This window comes from Pyrgilauda ruficollis, unplaced genomic scaffold, assembly GCF_017590135.1.
Source record: "Pyrgilauda ruficollis isolate IOZ18807 unplaced genomic scaffold, ASM1759013v1 scaffold87, whole genome shotgun sequence".
Taxonomy (NCBI): domain Eukaryota; kingdom Metazoa; phylum Chordata; class Aves; order Passeriformes; family Passeridae; genus Pyrgilauda; species Pyrgilauda ruficollis.
The window spans coordinates 1,314,921-1,332,767 of NW_024530710.1; the positions used below are offsets into that span (position 1 = coordinate 1,314,921).

The following is a 17,847-nucleotide window of genomic DNA, read 5'->3' on the forward strand; positions in this document are numbered from 1 at the left end:
GACCAGTATGTGCCAGAGGTGAAGAGCTACATGGCACTTGCACAGCTCTTCACATCATCAATGCAATTAACTATTGAAACCACACAGCAATGAGGTAGAGAACAGCAAGATTATGTTTCCACTATAGATAAGGAGCCAGATAGATAAGTTTGTGGCTGTCTAGCTTTAGTCATGCAAAGCCAGCTCTTCAGGGTATCAACACCTCATCTAGGCTGAAGCTGGTGGTGAATCTCCTGTGGGACGTGATTATGCTGCCTGCAGAGAGCAGCCCCAGGACCACCCTGAGGTCACACTTCCCTGCTGCGTAGGAAGCAAACTCACAGATGCAAACTCAGGTGCGGTTGCTGCCTTTGGAAACAAGCTTGACCCAGGTCCCTGGCTGTGCACCAGTGTGTTGTCAAGCATGCTCAGACAAGCTGCCTCCAGGGCCATTTGCAACCTCTCAGTGTGGCAAGGAAGTGAGTTGTTAGCTGGAAAATGAAAATCACTGCGCACATGGGTTCTATGCAGTGACTCCTCCTGATTAGTGCGGGTCTAGTCATGGCAGGATCTCACATGTCAAATTCAGGGGTTTTGATTCTCAAGTATGAACATGATGATGTCTTTTTGCAAATACAGGTTTACAACTACACTCATTTCTTGACTTACAAGATTTCCATCTTGGCTATTACTGCAGATAAAAGTGCTGATTTTATAATATGACAGACAGCAGTGTTTAATTAAAACATCAAATCATTGAAATGCACATGCTTTTCTTAGTAAACTATATAGTTGTTCTTTTTATGCTCCTTAGCATCTCCACAAACATGGAGAGTGTCACTGGCTCAACAGCAAATAGCAACAGAAGTAGTGTGCTGAAATGCATCAGGAAAATATCCTTAGGCTATGTTTCTCTACTATACTGCTATCCTGAACATGTTGGTGGTTTGGTGTTTCATCCATTTCAGCTAAACACAGCAGTCAGGAGTACTTCCCATCCTCCTTCTGATCCTAATTCTCTTTATGAGATCGTTGTATGACATCAGGCATCCATGGCATTTGATACCTGATAAAGTTGATTTGAGGTTCCCTGAAAAAACCTCTATATGATAAATTGCTGTTCCTACATTTTTATAGTTTTATTTTCAGATAACTTCTGACAAAATTAATGGGAAAAGCTTATTTAAATTTATGGCCATAATACTGGTATATCCACAAATATTTCTGAATATCAGCTCTTTTATTTGAGTTAGATGCTGGGCTTAGAGGATAAAAGAAGCTTCAAATCAACAGGAATCTCAGCAGGATAAGTTATGCTTTTGGTTTTGGAATATCTCACATGCTAAAACTTGGTAAACTTTTTTTGTTAATGGAGCTCTCATAGTTTTGTTTTGCAAAGCAAAACCACCCCTTTTATGTAAGGACAAGTAACATCATCACTTTGTACTTCAGCAGGAAATGTTTAGTCAGGAGGCGTTTCACCTCCAGGAGCTGTGTCCTCTCAGAGGATGGTCGGATGGCTGACAGCCTTGCAGGAAATGTAACAGCTACGTATTTTAACCTGCAGCATGTTTGCACGTTTAATATCATATAAGTGCATGATGTACTCACAGGAAAAGGCAAAGTCTATTTTAAACACTGAAGCCTACATCACACATTGTGACTGGTGCTAATTTGCTTGAAGGGAAAGTAGATGGTAAACTGCAGAGTGTTTCTACTTGAGGAAGAAGGCTGTTGGCTTTGACATTTGCAAACAAACCTTTGAAATTATTATGTTACTGGGACCAAATAGTCAGGTAACTTTTCAGTAAAAGAAAACTTCTTGCCTATGTCACACTGCTGAACATGAAGAAGATCAAAATCCAGGTCCAGCAAACATGCTGATTGCAATTCTGTGTTTTTATGGGACAGTATCTGCTAATGTGGCTTATGAGCTGTGTCAAGAATTTGTGCTGCTGCTATGACTGTGTTGAATCCAAGAATCATCTGATTTCAATTTTAATACTGGTATCTCCCACCATTTTTCTTCATCTGGTATTTAAAATGAGATAGCAAATGTCTCAGAAGCTACATGTTATTTAAAAAAACCTTTTAGCACTTACAATAGTGGCTTAAACAGAAGGTTCTTTTCACATTCTTTCAGTATTAAAATGAGAGCAAAAAGAGAGCCCATTGTGTTCTCATTATAAATGACATTTTAGTAGCATTAAGATCTTGTGGTTTTAACACTATGTGGACAAAATGAAAAAAAGATTAAATCAGAACATCAGAAATATTTTGCTGAATTATATATTTTGCATCTTATTTACATGAATGTCCTGGGCAAGTAGCTTGGCTGAATGATAAAGAAGCTCAAATAACCATCTCAAAGGACAGCTGAAAATAACAGTACTGAAAATGAAGTGCAGCATTGAGTTACACAAGATTAAGCTGACTAATCTGCTGATTCAGTTTTGCCTTTGTTTTTTGGTTTTGTCATGCAAGATCAAGTGTCAAGCAGACAAACACGTAATGGCATTCCAGGCTCCCAGTAACAACAAGCGATGGGCTGTTCCCCTGCCACCTCTGCATTCTCCAAAAATGAAACAGCAAAATGCTCACCTGCAGCAAGAGGCAGCAGGCTCAGGACAGACATGCTCCTTTTCTTGTTACAGGTGTACTGAATTTGGTATTTCTATTTCACAGATGGTTTTTGTTAGAGATGCTCATTTAAGAAACCTTACTCAGTTGATAGGAAGTGCAATAATGCGTATGAAGGGTCTGGAAGAGAAGCCATACAAGGAGCAGCTGAGATCACTTGGGCTGTTCAGCCTGGAGAGGAGGAGACTGAGTGGAGACCTCATTGTGGTCTCCAACATCCTCACAAAGCAGAGAGGAGGGGCAGACACTGATCTCTTCTTTCTGGTGACCAGAGACTGGACCCAAAGGAATGGCTAGAACTTGTGTGAGAGGAGGTTTAGGTTGGATATTAGGAAAAGGTTTTTCCCCCAGAGGGTGGTGGGCACTGGAACAGGCTCCTCAGGGAAGTGGTCACAGCTCCAAGCCTGACAGAGTTAAAAAGCAGTTGGGAAAGGCTCTCAGGCACATAGGATTCTTGGGCATGGTCCTGTGCAAGAACAGATTCAAACACAGCTCTTAAAACATCTGCAGAATATAAAAGTACAGCAGTATATTCTTCTACATGGACTGGTTTTTGGACAGTCCAAAGATATCACACTCTTACAAGTGCTGATGGATAAGAAAACTGTCAGTAGAGCCACTCACAGGTTTGATGTTAACCCTTGCCCAAGTGAAAATATGAGCCTGCTCATTACTCACAGAGATAGTCAGGCAAGAACTGCTGACCCTGAGGGAGGTGGTGTTCCAGCAGAACCCACCATCACTGCATTGGTGAGGCTGAGGAACACCACAGGGAAACCTGGGCACAGCTGTCCTTGCATTCCTGACACGGAGCAAATCTTTGAAGGATTGTTGGGAGGGGCACTGCAGACATGTTGGCAGAAGGGCAGACCGTTCCAGTGGGATTGCAAAGGACAGGATGAAGCCAATATGTCATGAAGGGATACTCTGATTGAAATGAGAGAAATAAGAGTCCTTCCAAAGAAGGAGTCATAGTAGCTGGAAGCATGGGTTTTTTATGAGAAATAGCAATGACTAAAATCAGAGCGTGATACTGCAGAAATGAACATGTTGCAGGGCAGCTGGCATAGCAGGCTCTCCAAAATAAAAAGAGAATGAAATAAAGCCTCAACCCACATTGCAAACATTTCAATATTTTCTCTTTCCCTCTGGAAACGATATGGCTGTGTCATTACCAGGCACATCTCTGGTTCTACTGAAGCTGCTAAATGTGTGCTGATGGCAACAGGCAGTGTTTTGCCTGCAGTAAAAATGAAGGTTCAGACCAAAATGAACCTTGGAAGCAGTTGGAGAATGAAATAAAGACTCTGTAGACCTGGTATCATGTCCTTAAGCCACCACTCATGGCTCTGACATGGCAACTGATCTCTGTGTGCATCATTTCTCTGTCTGTGGAATGCAGACAATTACATTTATTTCTCTAGGTGAAAGAACACTGGGCTTTTTCAGCAGAATACTGCTGTATGAGAACTAAGTATTTTTAATATACATTTTATTGTAAGAGTTTCAAAAAGTAGCTGAGGGGTGAGAAGGACTCTCAGTCCAAACAATTTTGTCAGCACTTTTTTTGACAGACAAAAATGTTTGGTAGGTAAATGAAAGGGTTTCTTTCTACTAGTTGTTAATGCTGTGAAAATATAAATCATAAAGATCTGGATTTGTGAGGGACTCCTCCTTCTATATTATAGTTTTATTAGCATTACTTTGTGGAAAAAAAGGGACTAAGACCCCCATGATAATAAACAGAAGTCATTAGCGAGGTTTGCTAAGACACAGTCTGCAGATGTGAATGTATATGGGCCTGCTGAGTTGAAGTTTAAGTGCTGGCTTATAGTGTTGTCTGAGCATACTTTATTTCTCATAATTTCCTAAATAGCAACTCATTAGAGAAAGGCTGGAAATAAATCTGCAGATGTTGGATGTTATAAAAAAAGTTCCTTGCAGCCACTGAACATATTAGCACATCTGTGTTTGCCTTATATAAGCTACTGTTTTCAAGGATGCATCCTTTAGCCAGACTTGTAAGTAGCATAAGAAGTGATGCCTTTTGGGTTTTGTTTTGTTTGTGTTTATTTTGTTTGCATATTTGTTTGTTTTATTAAGGAAATCAGAACGTTTAACGATACATAAGATCTGAAATAATTTGAGGAATGTCTCCTTCATGCTCAAGCAAAATTACTCACATTTAAAATTGTGGTTTGCGGGTTTTATTAATGTGGATGTTTGAATGTTGAAGTCGTAAGGTTCTGGCAAAACCCAGGATGACAGATAACCGTATGGAAGTTTTTGGAAACTAGTCTTGCTGTGTGTACCGAATTTCTGTTGGGCCAGTGTTCACATGGTGCCAAATGAAATTTAGCAGTGTAGAATTTCAGTCTAGAGGTCCAGCACAGCAGCTCCTTTTGCTGATTACTCATTTGCTTCTACTTTTAACCACTGAACTTGAGCTTGCAGCTTCCTAAGTTAACTGGCGCTCCATTGACTACTGTAGAGGGTGACCATCTGCTCATCTGTTCTGCCTCTAAGGATTTTTTTTAAAGCAATGCTGATCTCAGAAAATTTGAAAGGGCAGCAGGAAAGATGTCAAAAATCTTCAGGTCCTGAAAGTTTTGTGAGAAAATAAAAGTGAGCGGGGTAAAAAAATGTTTCTTGTCCTTATGAAAAGGAAAGGTTCACTGTCACTTTGTTCTTTGTCAAGTTAATCAGGGAGAAAGATCGCCTAAGCGTCCCAGTGATGGGAAGAGATTCAATGATGGTTTGCACTTCCTCAGAAGCTTCATCAAGACACAGATCTGTAGGAAATTTGGTTTCATTAATTTCTGGGATGTTAGCACTGCTTATTTTCTTGTTGGCGGTTCTGATTTCCTTCAAGGAAATCTAGGAGAGTAGGACATAGAAATGGAAGTGCCATTTCAAAATCAAGTAGGAATGTCCAGCTTAATAGCTCTATATTTTTTAAAATGTGACTGTTTGACTTCTGAACTCTTGCTTATTTAAGACCTCATGGACTCAAAAAGGAAAAGTATGTGTAGCCATGTGACGAAGCAAATGCGCCAAAGGACGATTTATTCAGTTTTGGGAAGATCAGAAGCAGTGATTCACCCTCTTGGCTGGTCTGGACTGCAATATGGTCAACTGATTCCCCCAGGGAGGAAGAAAGGATGAAAGTCCCACACTGCTCTGTGGTCACACAGGGAGTGGTGACCTGTGCCAGGGTAGCTCCAGCCCGTGCATCCAGTACAAAGAAAACTTCAGTCTTAACTATCATTATTGTTGTTGTAGGGGATTCAAGTCAGGCAATCCAAATGTAGCATTTAGTGGTTCAGTGAAAGAGAGTGAAAACTTTAAAACAAGAGAACTCACCATCCAGAGACTGAATAAACAAAAAGCATATTTAGACAACTGTCTGCTATTCAGCACTTTACATCATGCAAAGAAGAGAGTCCCTCCTCTTTCCAAGCCCCCATACAAATCTTGCCATAGATTTTTCAGGCTGATCTGAGAGATTTGTTGTTTTCAAAGTTAAAATAATATCAGTTACCAGATCTAGATGAGTTGAAAGTAGTTACAATGTCCTTTGTATACCCTGCCCCCTCATCCAGCTTTAAAATCTATCAAAGCAAAGCAAATTGTGTAATAAATGTTAGTGCTTGTTCCAATAATTATTCAGGTGGCCAATGCTTTGTAAGGATTTACTGATTTATTGGAATTTTTGATCCTTGAAAGGCAATAGATTAGACTTTTTCTGAGGAACACCCACTGTAGTAAAGTCTGAAGTGGCATTAAGCAGAAAAAATCCCACTGGCAGGTATTAGAATTCATAAAACATGTGGTCTGCTTTTTACTCTTTGAACAAGTTATTTATATTTATGTCTTTTATCTTTCTTACCGATTCCATAGTGAATCTCGTGAAGAAAAACTTGAAAGCCTGGATGCTGAAGATCTCATGACTCATCTGTCACGACCAGAAACCTACCTAGAAGAGGAGCAAAGATCAAGTAAGTAAAACTGACCAAAGCTATGGGACTGACAAAGTCGCTTATTGAAACAGTCAATTTGAAACAATGTGTGTTAATTCTTCAGTGATGGAAATTTATCATACATTATTTGATTGCTGCATTTAATACTGTAAGTTTCACTGTGGTAAACATATCCATTAGAAATTCCTTGATAAAGAACACCTTGTTGAAAATTGCTAGGGGAGAGCTTCATTTAGCTGGCTGGGTAAACTCTCTGTCTAACTCAATGTGGCAACTACTCAGTCAGCTGCACTGAGTGCAGTGCTGGTAAGGACTTGCCTGTCCAAGCTGTCTGACACTTCAGAAGACCCTGTTTTCTGATATAACTTCAGTCTAAGCATTCAAGCTGAAAATTTCAATGTCAGGTGTACGCACCAGACTGATCTTTTTTGGAAGATGGAGATAAGATCTGAAGGATAAAGAGACTGGGAACAAGAAGTGTTCTGACAGGATGTAATCCTGCATGTGGGAGAGGGCAGGAGGGTGTGGGGAGACAGTCATGGCAGGATATGGACAAGTGGTCTCACAATTTTTCATCAGGTTTTTCTGCCACTATATTGCATGCTCGTTCCAGTTTAAAAGACTTGCGTTGCTGTGGGGAAAGGAAGGTGCTAGACATGCTGCAGAGGCCTGAGCAGTTGAGTAGGGCTGGCACATACCTTTCAGTTTGGGACATTCTGGGCTGATCTTCATGTTTGGTCCAAAGGTACAAGCTGGAAAAAGACTGGAAGGGGCTTGAGGCCAGATATGAGTGCTGAGAAGGACAATACTACAGAGAAGCCGTTGCCATGAGATGGTAAATCAAGCCTACTTGAGTCAGAGCAATGTGGACTGCATGGGCTGGGACATATTGCCATGAGATGGTAAATCAGGTAGGCTGGGACAAGCCTACTTGAGTCAGAGCAATGTGGACTGCATGGGCTGGGACATGGTAGAGGCAACAAGCACCCATAAGGATGAGATCAGAGTCAAACAGAGGGGCCCAGGCAGTGGAGGTGTGGGAGAGAGGCCATCCCCAGATTAAACCCTTTGATTAACCAGTCTGCCCATTTTCATTTGAGCACATCACTTTATTCCTTGATTCCATGAGGAAAAACATGAATCCTTCTCTATGAGTATTTTTTTTTAACCTTCTGTCTAAGAGAAGCCTTGTTACGCCTGTTGACCTATTTCCCCAGAGACTGCTGTAGTTTGTTTATGGGGTTTGTCTTGTTTGTTTTGTGTTTCCAGATATGACATGTGGGTCTGGAGGTTTTCCAATGCTTAACATTAAAAATAACATAGAATAGTCCTTGTCTCCAAGACATATGAAATTCAGTTAAAAGTTGCGACATATGAGTTTTTGGATAAGATGTTAGTATCTCTCTTTTCCCTTCTGTTTCTGAGCCCTTAGGATACTTTCAAGTGATGTTGTCAATAACTCTTTTATTATTAAGAAGGTTAGACATCTTTTTTACCGTCAGACTTCGATTTGTACATGCTGCCTGGAAAGCATCTGAGATTTTACCAGGTATGCCACCAGCTTGGCAGCGCAGGAGGAGAAATGGTTACGGGCTCTGCTCATAAGGAGGAGGTGTGTCCTTTGATTTGAAGGCCAGTGTGCAAGAGGAGGAGTATCTGCCTCAGATCAAGAATATTATACTTGAATATTGTGTTACATGAAAGAAAAATTTGTTAGAAGGCAGCCCTGGCACTGCACAGTGTTTTTGTGGATTGGCCTCTCCTGGCAGACAACTGAGTACCACCATCTTACAACAAACCATAGCCACTAGCAACCCTGAATGTGACTCAACCCATGATGACATGTGTGCTGGTTCTTTAATTTTACAGCACACCTCTTCCTTTTAATTATGTTATTCATCTTTATAGGCAAAAAAAAGTCACCATCATCCTAGGTTTATGTTATTCAAATCAAAGCAAGAAATAAAAGATATATAATGGCTCATTACTTTCTAAGTTTACAAGTAACTATTTTAAATTTTAAATGGATGGCAGTTTATTCGTCGTAAGCTAAAAAGTCACAGAATCTCTTTATGTCTGCTGTAATAAGCTACTGAATATTGTTTAATTGCTCATTTGCTATAAGTGGCATTATGAGCATTTTTTGTTTACATCTCAGTGGTTATAGAATGATTATATTCCCTTTCTAGGTCTCCTACTCATTTTGGGGCCTATTTATACAAGAGAAATCAGCAAATAAATAAAATATCAAAGAAATCCAGAGAAATATTTATAAAGGGATCAAGTTGGTTGAAGTTATCATCACTGATTGATGAGAAACAACACTGAGAAAGAAACATATATGGCTCTCCTAGAGAGAGGAATGGTGGCCCAGTGATAAAAGTGCTCATGTGAGTTCAACACTAGCTCAGTGACCTTAGACAATTTTTTAGGGCATCATTCAGATAGCAAATTCCTCAAGCCATACACCCATTAATGCCATTTATCTGGGCAGAGTCTTTTGAAGCTAAATACAGCTTTTCTGAAATCCTTGACCCAATGACAGTAGTAGAATTTGGGCTGTGTCAAGATGGTATTTTGACTCTTCTTCTCACCCCCCTAAGAAAACAAAACCAATGCTCCCCAACTGTTCATGGCAATGTGGGGGTAAAATTACCAGATTTGTGGAAAATCCTTATATGTGGCAATATGTGAACGGGAACAGGGAGTGGATATGAAAGATAAAAGCCCAGAACATACAGAGAACAAAGAAAACTGGAGAAATATGATTGCTTTTCACCCAGGAACACCTACAGCTGAAAAGAGAAAGTCTAGTGGGGCTTAAGCAAGGAGGGGGCCTAACTGAGAATAGGGTGACATTAATGGCAGCTGGGTGACAACTTGACACAATACAGTAATACAATAGCAGATTCTATTAGTCCTTAGATGAGGAAAGCATTTGTTCTTGTGCCTAGCTATAAATACGTACAATTATATTGAATTAATTGGTACAATCTAAGTGCTTGACTAATCCTGATGCTTAACTAATAAGTATAATGAGTTGAATCCCTATATTTTTAAGGTTTTAGAACAGGGTAAATGTTGTGGAAAGCTAATGGATTCTCAGGAAGAGAATATAAAAATTGCCACTGTATTGGATAATAATCAAGAAAAACAATTATGCAGGGATTTTGCAGAGGAGAGGAAAATATCAGGAAATATTTTTTACATGCTTTAGTTACCTGCATTTGATATTGCATAAACTCTGTGATTTAATGCTTATGTCATTTAATGACCAATTTTATCTTACTTTTTGCTTTAGAAGAGTTTTTTTTCTTTCCTAATAGACTATATGTCCTGAGTAGCAATAATATAAACCCATATTTTTTCATGTCTAATGACTATTTTAGGGCAAATACTTGTCAGCCAATTTTCTCATATTCCTGAAATAGGGTTACTCTAACTAGAAAAACTCAAACAAGCAAAAGTTAATATTGTTTCTACAGTCACTGATGCGATAACAATAGTAGTTGTGCACCACCATGCTGAAAATCAACTCCCTTTATGTCCAAACAATAGTGGGAATCACAGAAATCTGACCTTGATATACAAATGTGATCATGTGGTAATTATAGCTCTTGTGCTTTCTGTATAAACAGACTACTTCATCTAGAAATGCTGTAGGGTACTGCTTTATTCTGCAATTTGCAGCTAATGACTGAGCAGAAAGCTTTTATATCCCAAAAAGCTTTAAAATAAAGCAGGTAGAAAAATCTTATTTCCTGCAAATGAAAAAAATAAGCTGGTTATTTGAACAGCAGTGAATCAAGTCATTGTTCTATCTATGTTCTGTTGAAAAGCAGATATTACATATTTAAAGATTGTCCTCAAAATCACATTTTGCAAAGGTTATTAAAGACACTTTCATGGGCAAAATATGGAACTAAATTATTCAGTCCAAGTGGTAACTGACATGTTCTTTAACAACTGTGAGGTTAACAAAAATATCTTTCATTTCATGCCAAAATCTGCTTGTTCTGTTTGTGTCTGTGTTGGTATCATCCAAACAGGATGTGACAAACATATGTTCTTTGGCTTTGTCCTAATCTGTGATTTGGATAACACTATTAAGATGTGGTCTAACAAACTTCAGGGAAGAAAATCTGAGGATATTTGTCTGTGGACTTGATTTTAGTATGTCCTAAGCAATAGAAGCTCCACCCTCACCTCATGAATTAGCTGTATGTGTTTTCAGTGCTTCCATAAAAATATATGATCAAAGTATTAGCATGCTTGTAGACGTGGGCTGAATCCTGAAAGAAAGCAATAGTGGAAAACTGATGCAGCACAGAGCCCAGGAGTGACCCTGAAGGGCTGAGTGACATCCTCTTGATGATGAGTCCCCACTTATGAGGGTTTCCAAGAATGTCAGTTGCAAATTAGGTTTTAATCTATTCAATCATTACAGTGGTGACTTTGGAGAATTCTAATTTCTTAATCAAAATTTTTTTTTGGTGCTACAAGTGCTACCAAAGTTCATAAGTAATACATAAGTAGTAGAGATTTTTCTTTTCCTTGGGAAAATTTAAATCCTGAAAAAATATCAAGATAGCTTTCTCGAAATAAAATGTATTTTCCTTAATTCCATCCTGATTAGTATGCAATGAGTAATGAAAAAAGTAATAAATTGCATTATTTTTCTCTGATTCTCTATAAATAATACCTGGAATTAACAATTCCAGTGTTTCGCACTGGATTGGTATCAGGCTGAGAGGGTTATTAATCCTCAGGTCATCAGACCAAACTTTTAAATATATTGGCAAAAATATGAGATTTCTTCTATTCATCTTGAGATACCCTCATGTTTGAATATGTAAATCAACTTAAAAATTCAGACCTTTTCTTGCATGGGTACTTTTAGAAATAGCAACTGATTTAAAAAGAACCTAGTTTTAGGAGATGGTTATTACTGTTAGAATGGAAATTAGTTCTCTGTCTCATGTGATATAACTGTCATATGATTATGAAATGATCATGCAGGTGCTACAGAACAGTGGTTTGGAATTCATGCTGCAAAACATAATTCTAAGACTGAACAGTTTTTTACTGTAGGATTTTATAGCACATTGCCAGAGAGGGCCAGAGGGCTCAAGGGTACTTGTTTGGTCATTTCATACAGTCTCATTCAGAGGTGAATTTTCTTTAAGACTCAGATATATGACAAAGATTTGTGTAAGTATTTAGACTGAATGACTTCCTAGTCTTTGCAGCCCGTGTTTTATTATTTGTCTAAGGGCTTCAGGGTGGTGGTATTGTGAGTTAAATCTCCCTGTATCCATTTAAGAGTGACCTTTTTATCACTTCTGACTATATCCATCAGCTGTTTCTTGGGCTCAGGAAAGAATTTTCATTTTCTGGAGGCAGCACCTAATCAGAGTGTCTGCTGCCCATCTTCAGACCTCTGCAGGGCTTTCACTGATCTTGTCAAGGGTATTTTTATTATTTGATGACAAGGTTGCCATTCACAGTCCAAGATTTTGAGTTACTTATAATCCACTTCTGAAAACTGTGAGGGCCTAGTAACACACAAGAGTGCTTCTCACCTTCCCTGTATGCTTAGTCACTGCTTAATTATTTACTTCGTACAAAGTTTATAGCAAAATACCCTGTGCATGGTATATAGATTATAGATTAATAATATAATGTGAATATGGCATCAAGCCCTCTTGTCAGTGCCCCCACTCATTCTCAGTAGCCACTGGTTGTGGGCTGAATTTAAGATCAACAATTTGCTGAGTTTTTAGGAAGGAGTCATTATTAAAATTAGAAACTAAACCTGGTACATCTGTGTTAAAGATCAAATCATCTCTGCACAAATAGTTGGGTTAGTTTGAACCTTTGATGTCCTTCCTACAGCAGCTTTTTTACTCTGAGTTGGCAGCACTCAGGCAAAGCAAGCACCACACCTCCTACTTCCAGCCTTCATCGATTAGTCAGGCACTCATGAGGTCATGCATTGTCCTGGTGTCTGAACATCTCACAGAAGTTAATATATTTGATATATATTTGTAGGGTGGCTACAGCAGACTGAAGACAAGAACATCAGGCTCCAGTGTGTGACAACCCCACTTTTCTTGATACAGCTCTGTCATTCACAGTGCTGTGTTTGTCATTCCTTCCTCTTTGACATGCACCAAGTGGTACCACTCTTTTACTGAACAGCCCTGTGAAAATGTATTTTATTTTGGCTCAGTAATACCTCTAGCCATCCTGTCCTTCAGCAGAGTGCAGAACTATCAAAGTCTGTAGAGAATTACCCAAAATACAAGGCACATAGAAACCTCAATATAGGCATAGAAAGATGTTCCTAAGTATCCTCTTCAGGTCTGAATCTACCCATACAGTGAGTCATGCCCAGATCCATGAGCATGGATATTTATGTCTTTGAAATTATGTGTCCTATCTACATAGAAAAATGAGATAAACTCAACAGTTAGTGACAGAACAGAACCTTTACAACAGAACCTTTTACAACCCAGACTCAGTCCAAGTAACTGGGATTCTTTACCTCTGCTTTACTGAGCTCTGACTCAACTTTTAGACTGCAGAAGTGGGATGTATCTGACAAAGTGTCTTTGCCTCGGCTGCTCACTCCAGACTCCTTTCATCGTGACTGATGATATGGTCAACACAGATAACTGAAAGTAGCTTGCATCTCACCTCATCCTACAAAAGTAGAAGTTTAAAACAGAGATAATAGAGTAGATGTCTATAAAATCAGATGAATCACACGCTAAACTGCTTCTTTCATCCCACTGACTAAAAGAGAGAGTAGGGTGCTGATTCCAGAGGTCTAGACCTGCTCCAAAGATGCTGCATGCCTGAAAACACTGCACCAAGGCCTTCTTATTTCTGCCTGAACCATACCACGGACAGGTATAAGACTATACCTCTAATTCTACAGTCAGGAAGAGACATTAGAAGGAAGAAAACAAATTTTAAAAACCCCCAACCTTTCAGTGGAAAACAACACAAAAAAACATTGGTGCACTGCCGTGGATGCTGATATATTTTCCAGTGGCGATCTAATGGGAAGTTGTACTGATCTTTCAGAATTTGTTTGATAGAAGTTACGCAAAAAACCCACAATAAAATTATATGTTGTACTGTAAGGTTTTTTTTTTTTTTTTTTTTACAAAATTTTAAAAATAACCTATTTTTTTCTGTTTCATTTGTACTGGTTTTGTGCTCAACCTCATGTAACTACTTGGGCTGCCTGTCTTGGTAACAGCATGAATTTATACCAAGTCAGAAGTAAGAAAATCATACAGTTTTCAAGAAGGTGGGAAAGTATTGAGACTGAGTACCTCCAGGCCTTGAGGGTAGTTAAAAATGTGAAATAAATAACACATTATATTTTCTAAACAGCTCCTGTTATTTAATAAGTGCTTAATAAAAAATTAACTTTACCAATGCATTAATTAGTTAAACTGGCTAATAAGTTCCTAATATCTCTGCAAGTGATAGTGAGATGAGTATTTTGAATGCACTCAGATGGGGTTAGCTCATATTATAGAAAGCACAGATGTGCATGGTAGGTATCTGGAGGTTTCTTCTGCCCTTCTGCAGCTGTGGAGCTGATGTGCCTGCTTCGTGAATATTTACTTACTTACTTACTCAACAAAAGAGAGAAAGAGAGAGAGAGAGAGAGAAAGAGAAAGAGAGAGAGAAAGAAAGAGAGAAAGAAGGAAAGGAAGAAGAAAGAAAGAAAGAAAAAGAAAGAAAGAAAAGAAAGAAAAAGAAAGAAAGAAAGAAAGAAAGAAAGAAAGAAAGAAAGAAAGAAAGAAAGAAAGAAAGAAAGAAAGAAAGAAAGAAAGAAAGAAAGAAAGAAAGAAAGAAAGAAAGAAAGAAAAAAAGGAAGGAAGAAAGAAGACAGCTATTTCAAGAGCAATTATCTAAATGAGCTGGAGAAACCTGGGATGACTAAGTCCCCAATCTCTGGAGAATTTGCTCTGAGCTCTTTGATGAATTTTAAAATGGTGTTACATTCTAGATTTTAATAACATAGCCTTTCTCCTCTTCTTCTGGCTCTAGGCAACTGTTGTTAAGTCCATTTCTCACAAAAGCCTAAGAAGCACGAGTTAATAAGGCCAAGTCTCTAACCACAGCTCTGCAGATCTGCTGGGCTGCAGGGAGCAGGTGAGAAGGGAGGTGTGTGCATTTCCTTCGACACCACGCCTGCCGAGGAGGGCCTTTGATCAGTCCTGCTACGGGTCTGTTTCACTTTGAGTTCAGCGAACTAATTGAAGGGGAAAGAGTTTTCAGTATCTCTAGCATGATCGGTGACAATTTATGCAGCTTTGGTTTCCTTCAGCTGATACATTAATGAACCAAGTCTGGATCTTGACAAAACAAGCGACATCTCTGATTAGAAAAACCACCAGCACCAGTGGTTTACAGTTTTAAGTCAGTTTCTTTGGTGAGCAGTTCTTGAAGTGTAAATGTTTTGCTGCTTGTGGTTGGAGTCACAAGCAAATCTGGCAGTGAAATACCAAGTTGAGGGTAGATGTAGAGGGCCTTAGCCCCTGGGGAAATTCAAAAGGCTGAGTCAGAGCCCATATGTGTCTTCAGCCAACATCTAAAGGGCCGGGCACTTGAAACTGGGATTATAGGAGAAGACACAGTTAGAAGGAGGCACTTAAACCACCTAAGAGGGAACATGAGAGGTGCAGCTGGGCTTTGAGCACAGCCTTAGGGAACTGAGGCATATCAGTCTTTGCAGCACACCTGTAATCATGAATCTACCCTGAATGTGAGAACTGAAGTCAACCCTCCTTATCTTCTTAAAATTCAATGCCCCTGCAACACTTGAGAAGTTTGTGGCATTGTGTAGCAGGAAGGTTCCATGTTCATTCCCCTTCCCTGCCTGAAAGGGACCAGAATTTCCAGCCAGTGCCTCTCCTCTACCACAAGCCCCTAAGATCACTCTGCAAGGCCTAGAAATTGTTAATAGTTGCAAAACAATCAAATTAAGTCTTCCTTTGTGAAAAACAAAACCAACACCACAGAGTCCTGTGAATATATCTCAGATTTTTTTCCAGAGAACATCTGATCCAATTTAATTCAGTAAGTCCCTTTCCAGCCATTAATCTCCAGCCAAATTTTGTTTTTCATTTTATTGAACATTATGATTTACTGCACAGCTCTCTGTTCATTATTACTTAGAGAAGCAGTTGTTCAGATTCTCTTTCTCTTGATCTCCTGATCAGGAAAATACTGTGCAGATGTGAACAGAAGTAAGAATATTACTCCTGTAAGAGAACTCTTCCCCAGTTAAACATAGTGTCTGTGAGGGAAGTTATGATCTTGCAAATAGTTTCTGCTTCTAAGACTTAACAGCACAAATGAGGCCAGCTTTCCTAACATTGGGTCTACTGTTTGCTGCAAAAACAGTGCTGTAACTGACACAATTAATATTGCAAAAAAATCCTGGGAGAGCTTAAAAATGGTGAAATCCCACATATATATCCTTCAGTACTTAGAAGAACCTGATCTGCCCAGCGCATTCCAGAAAGAACCTATTTCATTTCTGGGAAAAAAAAAAAAATCTTGTTTGTTTCTGTCATGCACAAGAAACAACAAAGCAGAGGACATATTTTCTCGTGATAACTACTGTTGAAACCAGACGGTGTTGTCAGTGTTCACACAGATGCTGCCTGGTCACTGTAATGTTCTTCCTCCCTTGCATTCCATCTGTGGGAACCAGAGCAAAGCCCACTGCAGTTTGCTTCTGGAGTGGGAGCTGGCTGGTGCTGCTCAGTTCTGGTGTTCATGACAACCATTTGTCTCCTGCTAAACCTGCTAAACTCATATATGTTGTGGGTGGCTGGAGGTGCTAAGGAGCAAAAGCACAAACCCATCCTTTCTGGACATCTCTGTTTCTCTCCCATCTAAGCTGTCATTCTGCAGGCAGCCTAGTGTCCTTCCACAAGACTCCAATTGACTTGTCTTCAACAGCCTGGCCCACCTGAGGATTTCTATTTAGAGCAGGCCTTGAATTTGTAAAAACAAATGTTCTGCAGCTCAGAGAAGGGTTACATTGTCCTGCACTGAGACACTTGAGAGGAAGCACTGAACTCCTAGCAAAACCCTTACTAGACTAAAATAATCAACCTCACTTTCAAAAGGGCATTGAAATAATCTAATCCAATCTATCTAATTTGTTATGAGCTAAAGTTCTGAATTCTAGGCAACCATCTTTTGAAAATTACTAATTAATATTTTACCTTCAATGGCCAGCTTTAGCAAACAGGATCCTCTCAAAACATTGCCACTGTACTAGCAGCCAGCACTAGTAGGGAAGCAATACTGATGCCAGCACATTATTATCTCCAGGAAACACTTCTTCCATTAACATGGTGGTTTAATGGCTTATGATATTTCAAGGAGAGAGAATTTAACTCCTGGGACAAATAACAACAGGTGTCTTTCACTGAACTGTTATAGCTCCTAAAGCCATATCAGCGCACACAGGTTTGAGCGAACACCAAGAGGATTTGGGATCTCTGGAAACCCTTATGGGCAGCCTGTAGGGGAAAATGCTGTGAAAGCTTTTCTCCTGGGTTGCAGTGAGCACATCATTACACTCCTGTGGAAATTCTCTTTTGGCCTCACAGTGGCTGTGGCTTTTCCCTTCAGGAGGAGGTAGTTCGATGTTTCAAACAGTATTTTTTTTCTTCTAGCAATATGCCTATTTTTACAAAATGTGTAGGAGCTCTTGAGACCTCTGTTCCTCCATCTGTCTTGGTTGGGGAGCGGGGGGGATGTGTCAAAGTCTTGGGGAGACACATACACACACAATGCAATTGCCTCAGTCTCACTTGTAGACAGGTTATAGATACTGCAGAGTTCTCAGTGACACATTATTTAAACCCTATTTAAATAATATGAATTCCTAAGATATAAGTTACATTTTTTTCCCCAGAATGTAAATAATCACCACATGGAAAAGGTTCCCTTAAATGATAAGGTGTCTTTCAGCACCACCATAATGGAAAAGTATTGTCTAAGATTCCTTGTTTTCCTTAGGGTCAGGCTAAACCTAGTCTTACTGATTGGGGTCATGTTCCTTCTTGTGCCTCATCTGTCTGATGGTGTAAATCTATGGTAGGAGCTTATTGTAAGGCTAACCCTCTTGCTCAAGCTGCAGCTATTGGAGGACTTTGCTTAGGACACTGCTGTGACTCACAAGACAGAGGCCTATTGCAGA

At 39.4% G+C, this 17,847-nt stretch overlaps 1 protein-coding gene across 2 annotated transcripts in view; it reads right to left on the reverse strand.

The window, feature by feature from the left end:
* Positions 1–17,847, reverse strand: part of ASAP1 (ArfGAP with SH3 domain, ankyrin repeat and PH domain 1) — a 145,737-nt gene that overhangs the window by 120,486 nt on the left and 7,404 nt on the right. For both annotated transcript variants that reach the window (XM_041488083.1, XM_041488081.1), the window contains exon 2: positions 6,509–6,595. In XM_041488083.1, the coding sequence (XP_041344017.1) occupies positions 6,509–6,567 (59 nt within the window). In that variant the 5' untranslated portion in view covers positions 6,568–6,595. The remainder of the gene's footprint in view (positions 1–6,508; positions 6,596–17,847) is intronic.